The sequence below is a fragment of the Amia ocellicauda genome, chromosome 3 (genome assembly GCF_036373705.1).
Source record: "Amia ocellicauda isolate fAmiCal2 chromosome 3, fAmiCal2.hap1, whole genome shotgun sequence".
Taxonomy (NCBI): domain Eukaryota; kingdom Metazoa; phylum Chordata; class Actinopteri; order Amiiformes; family Amiidae; genus Amia; species Amia ocellicauda.
The window spans coordinates 39,972,385-39,987,234 of NC_089852.1; the positions used below are offsets into that span (position 1 = coordinate 39,972,385).

General features: G+C 37.8%; 1 protein-coding gene across 1 annotated transcript in view; it reads right to left on the reverse strand.

The window, feature by feature from the left end:
• cntn5 (contactin 5) overlaps window positions 1-14,850 on the reverse strand; it is a 90,911-nt gene that overhangs the window by 12,751 nt on the left and 63,310 nt on the right. Inside the window, exons 13-16 of the mRNA XM_066699414.1 lie at window positions 9,184-9,304; window positions 7,684-7,842; window positions 5,260-5,409; window positions 2,846-2,916 (exon numbers count right to left, since the gene is read on the reverse strand). Of these exons, the coding sequence (XP_066555511.1) occupies window positions 2,846-2,916; window positions 5,260-5,409; window positions 7,684-7,842; window positions 9,184-9,304 (501 nt within the window). The remainder of the gene's footprint in view (window positions 1-2,845; window positions 2,917-5,259; window positions 5,410-7,683; window positions 7,843-9,183; window positions 9,305-14,850) is intronic.

Below are 14,850 nucleotides of genomic sequence, written 5' to 3' on the forward strand. Positions count from 1 at the left end.
ATCTTTAAAAAAGTATCATCCTAACAAGTCTGTAAACAAAGATGCATACAGTATAAAACTATATAAAAATGCACAAAATAGCTGAGTCAACAGAATGGAAGAAATGAGACCGCACTACCCAGCATTGCACATTGCCTCCAACATAATTGACTGCAAATTCGGTACCTTGCTGCAACACTGTTTAATAGACACTATTTGATACACTATTACTTGTTGAACAAGCCTTTACAGCTCCTTATAATTGAACTGTCACTGTGAATACGGAATCTATTAAAATTATGGTTATTCCATACTTACAGTAATGACTCTCTCTTGTTTTAATGAACAGCACAGACCAACAAGGCTGGCGTTAACCCCATCTGGAACACACTTTTCTTCTCCTGTAATGCCACACTAAGGTGCAGTTCACTTTAGATGAAGGTTATTTTCCTGGTGACAGTTGGACCTCTGCAGTTAATATGTGCAAAAATAACCATCAGTAATATCCACATCTGTTCTCCCTTCCCAAGCTAATAGCACCTTTAACTGCTCCTCATTTGAAATCCTCAGGCTTTGTTAATTTACTGTATATATTTGCATGAAGCTTTCTCCGAAACAATGTACAAAGTCAAAGATGTTTTCTCCTTAGGCAAAACATCGTTCACTTCAATATCCAGGGGGTAAGATTGATTGAATATTTCAAAAACATCGTAAAGGTCGGGATCATGAACAGATGTTTTTAAATATTTCTCAGTTTACGAGGATCACTTGAAGACTGACACTTTATTATTATTCACACCTCCCCAGTGAGGAGGTGTGTGCAATTTATTACAGGGAATGGAGTGTCTAATGATAATGCTGCCAAATACCAAAAAAACCAACAACACATCTATCGCAGCCTCCTCTCCAGAATTCCTGATTTATATTCTACATTTTATCTTTCCATTCTTATACCTGTAGTAGCTCTTCTTCTGCTTAGGCCATTTTACTTTGTCTCATAGTAACACTTTCCAGATTAAGGTGATTCTTTTCCACAACGTGTAATTGTGTTTTCGCTGGGGTAACATTTTAAAAGTCTTTTTGGTTCCTTGGATGAGATGAAAGGTGTTACATTAACGGGTGATTGATATGGAAGAAGAATTAAACCACTGCGCTAAATGCTATAGAAAAAGCAAAATTGGCAGACCTCTGCTGAGTATAATCACACAAATAATCAAGAATGAAGATGAAAGATTACAAGAGTAGAGGACAGAAACCTACTCACAGACAAAAGGGAAAAGGCATCCTATAAACAACATTAATCTGAATGGACAGGATTCGATGATCTGTTGACTTTTTAGTCATTATTGACAGTCATACTCTCTCCCCCTACTTATGTCTGTAAATGCACATCCCTATTTTTAGAAATTTACAGCAACAATTTATTACTGAATAACAATGTCCCCGTGTGTGCTTTTAGCATGTTTTTGCTAATCGACTCATCACTGTGGGCTCACACCAGCATGGGAACAAGCAAAAGAGCTTACATGCCCTCTGAGACACGTGCCGTCCAGCTGTCCGCTTTGTGTCACAACCAAAAACACCTGGTCTGGACAGCAACACCTGTACAACAGAGCGAGCATCCTGCAGCTGCTTCAGCCTGGCCCAATCCTGTCATCGCTCAGCCAATTAGACTGTTACCACTGGAAACCCCAACTGGCGATCTGCAGGCAATACGTTGCATCCTGCGCTTCTCTTTGCCATTCATCATCACACAATTCGGATCAGGTTGAGCTGCAGTAGCCTGCACTACAATAGACCATAAATATTCAGTCCAAGATAGAGAAATACAAAAGTCACTCTTCTCTAAACAATATACTGTACATGGAGAGGGCAGAGTACCAAATGCAAACAAAACAGACTAACACACTGGTAAAGCCCTAAAATTCCCTAAGGTTCTGCCTCATATTCCAACAAAGAGAGTTGTTTATACACTGTTAAAAAGAATAACATACGGTTTTGAATTTCCCGCAGCTTAGACCCCACAATGTGTTATCCTCTGTGATATTTTGCAGGCAAAGCTCTGCAGGAATCCAGGGCTCTGGCTTCGGCCCCTGCAGGTTGACTGGGTTTCCAGTGGCAAACTATCTCTTTTCTGTTTGACTGAGTACATAAAAACATGACAGTGCTGCTGTGGCCGGGTAGCCTCCTGGAATTATGCAAGTGAAAAATGTGAACCACTTCATTTTTTTTTACAGTTCCCTTTAGACAGATTGGGCACAGGCATGTGTGAAATTTTTCAACTTCCATGAGAAAACCAGCTCATTTTGTATTGATCCTTTTAGTGTTATGCATTGATGCAATGAACCAGATTTTTAGTACCCTGTAATTTAGCTTTGAAGGCCGTCGTAAGAGGTAAAATACCGTAATCCTTAGGACGAGAAAAGCACTTTCTCCCTTTCCATTATCTTGGTAGAATATTACAATTTTGTTCAAGCATTATTTATTTACCTGACAGGCCTGTGCATTTTCATTTTTATGAGTTTTAAAACTAAAGTTTTGCAACCTGAACCTAAATCAAGTGGCAATGTGAATGTCTAGGTGCTGCATGATATCATTTCAGTACCTTTCCTAGTCATTCATTTCCAAAGACATGGTAATAAATTCTGCTGAAGAAGAAAACCATAAGAAAAAACAAAATGCAACCAAAAAAAATGTTTCTTGTACTAACTGAAACTGAAGCAGAACTGACTAATATGGACGCATACAGGACCATGAAACAGCGTCAACAATACTTTTAGTGTAACACACTACTGCTTATCATTTGCCTAATTGTCAGACTAGCCTTCAATTAGGTCTTATAAGCAAGTTATGCAGAATATCCTACCTCCCAAGATATGACCAGCTCATGCCGTCGACCGCTCCCTCCGCTCACGTTGGCTGGAGCCACTGATGGGACTGCAGGGAAAACAGAAGGAACACGCTGAGATCCCCCATCATGTCTCTCATATGTGCTCTTGCCTTTAGCACTCACATCCTATTAATTTACTGCTGATGGCATTATTAGAACAAGAAAACAATGTCTGCAGGTCACGGCACTGAACTTACTGTAAAAAGCACACAGTCTTCTGTTACTTCATTTATTCAAAATAACAAATGCAAAACTGGAGAATTGGCAATGCACATTATTTCCCCCAAGAAAGCAAATCAGACAATTATCCTGAGCAGACCTTTACAATTAAAAAATAAGAGAGGTAGAGGGAGGAATAAAAGCATACATTTGTCAGTATTAAATATGTGGCAGAGTAGAACAGGTGTAATTTTTCTAAATAAACTTAGAAAATTAGATGCTGAAAAATTAGCAATATGGCACTCTCTTCCAAAATGGTCTTTGACAATTTTGTCACTTTTAAGTGCCAGAATCTCTCGGCTGCAGCAGGTAAATGAGTTATTCATTTTTTTGTGCATGAATTTGATTCAATGCAGTGCCGAGCTGGGAAAGTGTTCTCCATGAATAGATAATGTAGCTGGTTCTAAGCCTCGGGGCAAAAGATGCCTGGCTGCCTTAACTCAAACACTCAACATGTTTAAATTCATGTTACCAGCTCATTTTCATCTTCTCAACCAATTAAAAATGTAATAGGGGTTGACAACTGGGGTAACATGTGAATGCAGAGTGGCAGAGCAGGACTTGTAACTTGCTCCATTGTAATAAGAAGGGAAAAAAGCTGTTTGAAAGCTTTGCTTCTTATCACCCTGTAAAACTCTAAAATATATAATGATACATACGATACATATGTCTCCTTGTCATAATTATCAGCCTCTGTCAATCCACTGCTGGACCGAGGTCTGCCTGTCTGTATAGAACTGTAAGTATTTTAAACACTCCATAAGCTAAACAAGCAAAACATCAGAAGAATATCTGAAAAAAAAAAAAAAAAATAGCAGAGCACTTTCTCACAAAGACTGCATTTTTACATTCCCACTCCTGTTGCAATGGCAATGTATATATATCTTACTCTGAAAAGTGGTAAAATCTTATGAATGTAGGGGAATAAAGAAAATTGATGTCTTCCTCTCTCAAAACGTTTATGCTAACAAGAAAAAAGCTGTGTCCTCAATAAAAAAAAAAATGTTTTTTTACAAAAAACACGACTCCAAAAGCCTAGGAAAGTTTTGGAGCCCATTGTATTTTGGCAATAGGTTTAGGATGGTTTTCTAGATGTCTTATTGAGATTGTTAACCATTTTCTTTGACTACTTCTCTGTGTGGTGTACCAGAAATTATATACTGTATCTATACATAATATTTCATAGAAAAATAACACATCTATGCACATATGTTCAAACTTCAGTCACTTTCTGTAAGTGCTGTATTTCACAGGCACAGCATGGACACAGCTTGGCTGTATCTATTTCTTTCTCTAATTACTGAAAAACAATCTAATCTTAGACAAATTAATCATATACTCATTCTTACACCATTATGTGTAACTTATAGCATTCTACTAAAGATAAGCAATTAATACGAATTCTAAGGTTGACCAAAAGTTGAGCTAAACTATTTCCTTTGGTATTCTACAGTGACACTGACTGAGTGACAACTAAAAAAATAAGTTGACAGCAAACCTAAAATATGCTAACAATAAATGGGCCATTGTATGAAGAAAAGCTGTAGACAGAGCACAATAAATGCAGGATGCATCTTTGATAGCATGTGACAATGTGGTGTCTCAGGGAACATCTATTCAGTGATCATTATTTAAATTAAACTAGGCAGATGTTAAATATTAATACGAACCAAGTAGTGTAATGTCTGTAAAATATCAGTGTCAGCTCGTTTGCTTTTGTGTTGACATGCATTTATTCAAAATTATTTCATACGTATCTGTTTATTAACCCATACCTGAAGTGGAATGTGTAAAACAGTAATCACCTTTAAACAATGTCCTCAAAGATTTCAGTTGCATGCCTAAATGAAATCTAAGCCCAACTAACTTTAAACTGTCATTCCGGAAAGTCCTGCTCTCAGAATATTTCCACAGGTAATAGTGTTGCATAACCATGTTTCTTATGCCGCTGCATTAATAAGGTCATTACAGCTATTTCATTCTGCATAATTACAGTGCCCTTGGTGACAATGTTGCATTTCGATTTGTGGCTGTCCATTGTGTGTTCTGTGTATAACACTAGTAACTGATGTAAACACAATTGCATAGTCATTTATATATTTTGCAATAGACTATAGACGTTCCCCTGAGGATCAGAGCTCAGAACCGTGTAAACAGGCTGTGGATAATACCTGCTTCTTTAGTCCGGACCACCCTAGAGGCGGCACTGGGGTCTCCTGTTCCGATGCTGTTGGTAGCTACCACCCGGAATTCGTACTCTACCCACGGGTTCAGCTGCACCGCCATGGCAGACTCCATGGCACCAGTCACGGGGTCTGGATCTGTGATATAAAAAGAGGCACCGATAAACATACTTACACGATTTAAAGCAATTTACGCTCAATTCACGCACCTGCTGGACTCTTGACAAGCACACACACCACCCCTATGTCACGTACTGACGTAAAAGCTCATGGCAAAGTACCTGAGGAGAAATGTGAGGGGGGCACATAGGAGAGCTAAAACTAAATGAGAGGAGAGAAGAGAGAGAATGGAACTGATCACTGGGCATACGACCCATTTCTGTCTGACGAACTCCCACTGGGACCCTGAATAATCCTCTGAAACGATTTTGCCCCATTGTAAGTCAAAGCCACAAGCCACCCAAACCCAAACCACAATATATATACATTTTGCATTATTTTCTTATCTGAAAGAACCAAAGGGTGCACTTCCAGAATTATTAAAATACTTATCTAACCTGAGATGTGCTTGCTGGAGATTCCCTTAAAACATTTATTTGCATGGTTTTATTTATTTTATTTACTTTTGAGAGAAGGGCCTTGTTTAGCAAGGGCGCAACTCTGGACAGTCACTGTGCCATTTGTGCAGATATTTAGGCAAGGCCCAAGAAACTGAATACATTAAATACAAACGGATGGCACTCAGCTTTATTTGCTTTATTTGATTCAATGTTTTCCATATGGCATAGAGAGAGATAATTGGAGAACTGGAAACAAGTTCCCCTTACTGATGTCTGAGAGCTGAAAGCTTAGTCCTTGAAAGAGTCAAGCCATACAGCTTGAACCGGAGCATCACAAGAACCCAGGGCCGACGCAATGCATGGCAGCAGCACGAAATAACAAGCACTATCAGTGTCTTTCCTTTAACACGGTTTGAAATAATGGTGTCGATTAAGGCTATATCATTCAGGCAATTAACTAGTGTCAAAATCGCGACGGAATCTATTTTATATCGGCATTTTATTTATTGTCTCACAGTGGAGGAACACTTTAAGAGATGGCAGTAGGCAATTCAGAGTAAGTCAACCATATGCAAATTACTTTAAATAGCAGTTTCTTAGTGGTTAACCATGTGGAATAAAATTGGAAACATATTTCTCTCATGAAATACCTTGTATCACACAATGTAAAAACCTGTATTTAAAAAAAGGCAAAACCCCGTTTCTGATTTTTTTCTCTAAACCTAAATAATTAAAAAGAAATATATTAAAAAATGTGATACTCCAATTCTGACATAATGTGCAATAGAATGTAAAACAAAACAAAAAAAACAGAACTATGAAGTCCAATGGGAAATAGTCAAACATAATTTTCCTACGTTATATCAGTCCTACACGGAGAAACTTTTGACATCTGCCTGTTTATTTCACCATGTTCTGTGTTTGATGTGGAGAATAGGAAAAAATGGCAACACCTTAATTAAATCTTATAAAGGCGCTCTCAGTCTGTCAGCTATTGAAATATAAACTGATAACAGTGTTTGCAGACACTTGGCTAAAATGCTATCATTTTGTACTTACTTTCCATATGCTAAACTCCTTCAGATGCTTGTCATAGCATATGGCATCTGAACCTAATTTGTATTTTATCAACTTTTATGTCACAAAGTAGTGCAGTTTAAGTGAGGAAAAATGAGGAAGGTGAATCATTCATCCAAAGAAATGAATCATTATTAAGCCCCAAACTCTGCAATTACACTTATCGCACTACCACCATTTAAACAAATTACATACGCTTAACAGGCCATTGTCCCCTGACATTAAATGCACAAAATGGATAGCATTACTGTCACGGCACACACAAATAAAGTTATTAACCTTCTGATAGGCCAATAAAGCCTCCGCTGGAAAAGACACAACTTACACCTTATTTTCAAGACAAAAAAAGCCTTTTCTAATTCTAATAAGGAAAATAAACTAATTTAGGAAAAGACTTGGTGAATTTTGCAAGAAATGTAAAGTCCTTGACATTTCATGCAATATCTAGAGCACTTTAATTGAGCCCTTCTAAATCTAATAGGAATTTTAAATACAATCTAAACGACCGCACTATGGGAGGCAGAACACCATTGTGAAAATTATATGATACGAGTTGTCAGACCTGGTTATAATGTTCACTGGTGGTTGTCTGAATCCGCCTAATCAAATGGGTGACCTTAACATGAACCCAAAATCAGGCCCAGAAGAATTTTTAGCAACCTTACAGTTGGAGACCTGAATGGACACTAAGAGGCCAGTTGTCTAAACAAGGACATTTCCCCTCTGCCACCTAAGCTGTGTGTATCTGAAGGGTATGTTTCTCTTTATTGATTACCTGTTTTCACAGTCTGCCATCCTAATGAAAATGGGCTCCTCGCCTGCAAATTATAGGTGCTGATTGGACTGTGATTATCCACTCCACGACTCCAGGACAGCGTTGCCGTGGTATCAGTAATTTCCTCCACTATCACAATCCCTGGAGGCCCCGGAGGACCTAAAAGTAAAAAAAAAAAAAAAGATGGACAAAGTGAAGCAATCCTAATTTTTGTATTCTCAACTGTCGCTGTTACTTAATCAGGGGCTTGTTGTGAAGAGAGAAAACCTAAATCCTTTTCTGTAATCCAAAAATATTTTTAGACTTTTCTTTGAATTTGCAAGCATGGCTGTGATGTACACAGCACATCCAAACTGAATCACCTCAAAGGCCTTGATTGCAGGACTTGATGTACCAAGCTTATTAATTTAAGCTTTTGAAACTAAAATATAAACTGTAATTAACTGAGCAAGGCAGTGTTTAATATATTTATTTAATTCAAAATGAACTTTGCAGTAGGCTTCGGCACTTTGGATTAATACAGTCTGAACTCAAACAAAAATTAAAACTGACAGAACTTATATAAAGGAAGCAAATAACCTTTCGGATTCATTTGTCTTCTCTTTTTTTGAAGAGGCAGGATGCCAGCTATGTTGAGCGTGATCCAAAATACTATGGCAGACCTCACACTATTTAAAGCAGGGTAACATATGTTTATTTCAGCCATCTGAAATAAATGAACCCTTAGAAATCTGTTACTACTGCAAATGTGTAATGACTCTAGAGGAAACAGCTGTAAATGAGAGGCAGACAGCTGGTATACCTAATGAAAACCAATGCTGTGTGACCACTGCAAAGGTACTGTACATTTGGGCTACACTTCCATTAACCTACATTAATATCTGTTGAATATAACCACAGAAACAGGAGAGGATGCCCTTAAGCTCTGAGTGATAAGTCTCAAAACATGATGACCTATCTTGTATAATCTGTTTCTAAAGGAACAGAAGTGGCAGATAAAACTTGGCTCAGAGCTTATGTCTAAAACAGCACCCACCAGCATCACTCAGATAACATTTCTCAACAAATTCAAGGAAAGAGAAATGGGTTATGGGTTTCACAAAATATACAAAATCAAAACAGCACTTAAAAATAACAAGAATAAATCATTAATTTTGTACAACCCAATGATTTCCACTGTCTCATTTGTCAGCCTATTATTTGTCCAGAAACCAGCTGTGTACAAGGGCCTGTTTTGTTTACTTCCATTCCAGCAAACTTATGGAAAAATATAACGATATGAATTCCCAGAAGGGCAGTTGTACATTCACTCTTCAAAGGAGCCGCACTCCGTCATTAGGCTGTAGTTTCAAATTAATCTGATGTGACCATTCAGGCATTTAACTACAAAGTCCTTCAGGGGTGGCATGAAAGGAAACCACCAACAAACCATGTCAAACAGGGTCCAGTGAGGTAATATTAAAGTGCTCAGTTGGTGCAAAACACGGATAACAAGCTCACCTCTTACAAGCAGTTCAGCCTCTGTATACAAGGTATCAGCACTGGTTTGAGCCTGGCAGCCGTACTTCCCAGCATGCTTCAGGAGGATATTCCTAATCATTAGATCCGCTGTGGAAGCTTGCTACAAGACAAGAGAAAGGAAAAACAAGGCAACTTCTGAGACCTTGTCTTCGGAGGAATACAATATTTAGAAACCTACCATTTAAAGGCTTGTACAGACTAAGGAAGCCTGTGCATCTGCTAGTACTTTTTTTTTTCCTTTCTAATAAGAAATGCCTCAGGCTTTAAGGGGAATAACTCAAGGTCTACAGGCAGCTGTTAAGCACAGCAGAAGATTAAAATTAAAATACACGAATCAGTGTCTGTCTGCCTATGTCTGTCTGTGATCTTACGTCAGCACTGCAGTGTCTGAGAAATGAATAATTTTCAGGAAATTAAAAAATTGGGATATATGCTGGGGATCTGTTTTTAGGTGGCTTTATTCATGCTGCAGTAATTAAAATGGCAGTTTAATTATCAATTAAAAAAATAGGCCTGCATGAACAAATTACAAAATCAACGCTACAGGGATATTTGTGGGTGTTTTATGAGGGTTAGGTGTAGATAATTATTTATATATATATATATAGGTCTATTTCCTTAAAGTATTACATTAAAAATAAATATATATATATATATATATATATATATGACAGCACACAAAATAATTTAAAGTGTTTTAATCATCATTAACATTTTGATGTGTAAATAGACTACAGCATTTGAGATGTATTCACTGACACTGACTGAGTTATTTTTACAGACATTTCAATTTGAAGTGATTTGGGGATTCGATTTTCTGGTAAGAAATCTCCACCCTCGGTTCGCAATACGTTTTACAGCCACGCCCTAGCAGCATCTAGGAATCATCAGAGGTGGCAGGATTACGAATTGTGAATCATTAGACTAGGATGACACCTACTATCCATTTTGTGTCCCCCATTCTCCCAGCATTGAGAGGCCGGAAGCCTAATGACACAGGGCTTAGTGGATACTAAGTGCACACTTGTTCAGAGGCGAGTGTTTTGGCGTTGTGGGTGTGATGCTGGTTTGGCTGTGCAGCGGAGGCACTAAGTGACAGAGCAATGCAACTGGGGTCAAGCTGTATAGGGTACGCTAACAAGTGCATGACTTATAGGCTAGTCATACGCCAGTGAGCACAGCACACTGTAGGACATGTGCTTCAAGGACACGGATCAGGCATCGTCCTCGTGGAACAATTATGATTTCTGTGCACGAGACAGGGACGGGCACATCAATCTGAGAGAGTCACCGTTTTTTCTTTTTTTCATGCGTGCTGCTATAGTCAAACTCGCCGTACTGTAATAGTGCAATTATCCGATGCCCTGGGTGGAAGGTTTAGTAGCTATACCTCTCTGCTGGAAACCTATGTTTATTCTGAGCTGGTTATCTTGGTTTATCAGCTGCAGGAACATACATCCATATTTGCCCAGATATACATACTGGATATTCAAATTCAAATAAACAAATAAATGCATTATTGAAAGCACCCAAGTATTGAGTTCACTGTGGAGGAATTATAAGCCCAATGCTGTTTTCCTGTACGTGAATATGAAAAGCTATTTAAAGCATCAATATCTTTTGTATGCTGTGCACAGCAGTGTAGATTTCAAAATTACATGATTAGGTTCTAGCTGGGGGATACACACTAGTGGAGGTCTGCCAGGCCCTGAGTTCAGAAATGCACAGTAGTGATTGTAAAAATCAAATATTGGATACAATAGGGCTTATAGTGATATTACATCTAATTCTTTGCTCGGCGTATTGCGCTATCAATTTTTCATAACTAATCTCCCTGATCTTTTTTCAGGACTGCTTGCTTGCTTTCTGTATGTTTTCAAATGCTTGTTAGTAATGAAGAAATGAAGTATAGCTTCTAAGTGGATAAATATCCTAAGGTCATGTTGCCTTGTGCTTACTTGTTAGCAGAGCTCAATTAAAGACGACGAATGGCTTAAGATTAAATGTTTGTAATGCTAACCTTTGTGTAACAGAAAGAAAAAAAAATATGTATATGTAATTATGCTTTCAAATGTCTGTTTGACGGATTTAAGGGGCAAAAATAAATCAATGTTCTTAAGGGATTATACTAATTGAATTTATTCAGATGTACCAGGGATCAAAATGCTAAAAGCGAAAGTTGTGATATTCCATGACGGTTTTGTTATTAGTAGTTTATAGAATATATATATATATTACATACAGTATATAATACATTATAATTTTCAGTCATCCAAATGGATTACAGTTTCTAAAACAGTTTCTAAAAAACCACAAGGAAAAAAACTTCAAAAGTTATTTTAATCTCTGGCTGCACAATTAACCTTATGGACATTCAGACTACATGACCTCTTTGAAGAAGCTGAAACTAAAGTTAATATTTCTTAGGTTCAGCTTTTTTAAATACATTATTTAACATGTTAAACTTCAACAATTATCTTAGCCAATCAAATTATATGTTCCGCAGGACAGAAAAAAAAGCACTGAGACCAAAGATCCACATTACTCCTTCACCATAAAACCTGAACTTTCTACTTAAGGTGGTCAATTTGTTCCCATTCCTCCCTCTGTCTTTCTCTCCTACAGACTGTTTTCACATGTCTTTTTTGAGTATTTAACATAAAAAGAGATTATATTTTCATCTCTATTTACTTGCTTAACAAGGCATCTGAACAAAAACATTTAGTCTGGCACACAATCCTGCTGTGCGAACGTGGGGCAAAAGTGTGTAGCGTGCCGACTGCCAAGTCCGCAAAATATATTTCCAGTATGTTTAAGAGCTTTAAAAAGGATTAGTAACCATGGAACCTCAGTATAATTCTTGTCGTATAGGAGAAGGCCTTAGACCAGGACAAAATGTCTTGAAGACTGCTTTATTTTGTATTATTTATTAACTACCCTGTCAGTAACTCCTACTGTTTTGAGCAGGTTTTGTATCTGAAGTTGTACAACTGACATACACCTATTCTGTGTAGTATATCAGTGTAATGTGGGAGTGTTTAAATAAATAAATGGTGCACCACTGCCTCATCATCACACCATACATAATTGTATGGATTTGAATGCATTGTAGACGCTTACTTAAGTTGAATCCATTGGAGTTTAATGAGCTGTGCACTGTAGTAGATGTAGTAAAGACGACTATAGAATCCTTTTTAATGGTTTGTGTTGTCTGTCGACACCCTTGCTGATTACCCTGTCAACACTGCGTCTGTGCTGTGAATTTATCATCGGGATTTTTGATTGAATTACACTTTGTTATGCATCATATATATTTTTAAAAAGTAGCTCAATACATCCATTCTCACTAGGCGCTGTCCCCTGAACTGTGAAGGACTGCAGTTTACTGAGGCGACATGAACACGTATCATTTCAAATCAATTGTGAGTTTTCTTCCTAATGATTTTACCCTCTATACCTCCAGTATCTTCATTCATACAACACTGCACTTGCACACGATTTAAATTCGTATCACTTGTGTCTCCCTCAGAATAATTAAGTGCGCCAGGGTTAATACAGTCTATGAACCTAAAATCATTTGGCGTATTTTAAACTTCTTTTGGACTACCAATTATCACTGCTTAGTGACTGCTACTTAGATTTGTGTTGAATAAAAAGTATCATAGATCTTGTCTGATGGGATTACCAAACAATCTATTACATCCAATAGACAACAGCCAGAGCTCTTTTTCTTTTTCTTTTTTACCTGAATGCTTCAATACTGAGATATAAATAAATGACATTTAAACCAAGTTAGGTGGAAGGTCATTTTTTTCTGAACTGGATTTGACAGAAGGTATAAATTATATACTCTTTACCTTAACCTGCTTAAGTCTAATTACAGATTTAAAAGAATATGAGGTACATACTACTGGTTGGTGGGGGGGTGGGGTGGGGGCAGATTTTAGTCCTTTTGAATTGCTCTTTAAATGCAGAGCATTCCACCTTTTGACAGCCGCTCATTTACAACCCAGGCAATTGGACTGTCATCAAAGGCTTGAAAAATAGTTCACATCAGCATAAGCTGCTTAGTGCCTGAACTGAATCAGTGTCACTCCAGGTCTGTAACATACTGCCAGGACATTATTAGAATAAAGCAAGCTGTATTAATAGATTGGTAGGAGGTAGGTTTATGGATCTTGCTTACAAGGAAATAGGTCATTTTTAAAGTAGACTGTACTTAATTGGAATATTACATATATATATACACACACATGCATATGAAGTCAAACTATTCCTTCCTAAAGCTGTTATATCTTGGTCAGTGTGGGCAAACATGATAGAGGTTTGTGGGAAGTAAGAGGAAAAACGCATCTTCCAAAGGCTTTGGTGTAGCCATGCCTGCAGACCTTGATAAACACAATTCCAAGCGTCTCTTATTCCAGGGACACCTGGGGTCGGCTGGGCCTGCAGAGAACTTCTTATTAAAATTCCACAAGTGTTTTCCAAAAATGTGTTATTCATAAAATGCATGTCTTACATGAGTGTGATATTCATACTGGCATTCAGCGATTCTCTAGATGCCAAGATTCACTCCATCAATTTAATTTATCATATTCTCAGACATTCATGGATGTATATAATCTAAGAAATGCTATACAAAATAAATCAAACAGTCTAGAAAATGTAATTTTACAGTTAGTACTGGCTTCTGTACTTGACAAATTCATGTGTTTTATTTGATCAGAAACTCTATACATCTAGATGCTATTTATCACTTTAATCATGTGTTTCTTTTATCTAAGTCCTGTGATGTTTATTAAAACAGTCACATGACCAAGCCACAATACAGTGAGGGAAAAAAGTATTTGATCCCCTGCTGATTTTGTACGTTTGCCCACTGACAAAGAAATGATCAGTCTATAATTTTAATGGTAGGTGTATTTTAACAGTGAGAGACAGAATAACAACAAAGAAATCCAGAAAAACGCATTTCAAAAAAGTTATAAATTGATTTGCATGTTAATGAGGGAAATAAGTATTTGATCCCCTATCAATCAGCAAGATTTCTGGCTCCCAGGTTTCTTTTATACAGGTAACGAGCTGAGATTAGGAGCACTCTCTTAAAGGGAGTGCTCCTAATCTCAGCTCGTTACCTGTATGAAAGACACCTGTCCACAGAAGCAATCAATCAATCAGATTCCAAACTCTCCACCATGGCCAAGACCAAAGAGCTGTCCAAGGATGTCAGGGACAAGATTGTAGACCTACACAAGGCTGGAATGGGCTACAAGACCATCGCCAAGCAGCTTGGTGAGAAGGTGACAACAGTTGGTGCGATTATTCGCAAATGGAAGAAACACAAAATAACTGTTAGTCTCCCTCGCTCTGGGGCTCCATGCAAGATCTCACCTCGTGGAGTTTCAATGATCATGTGAACGGTGAGGAATCAGCCCAGAACTACACGGGAGGATCTTGTTAATGATCTCAAGGCAGCTGGGACCATAGTCACCAAGAAAACAATTGGTAACACACTATGCCGTGAAGGACTGAAATCCTGCAGCGCCCGCAAGGTCCCCCTGCTCAAGAAAGCACATGTACAGGCCCGTCTGAAGTTTGCCAATGAACATCTGAATGATTCAGAGGAGAACTGGGTGAAAGTGTTGT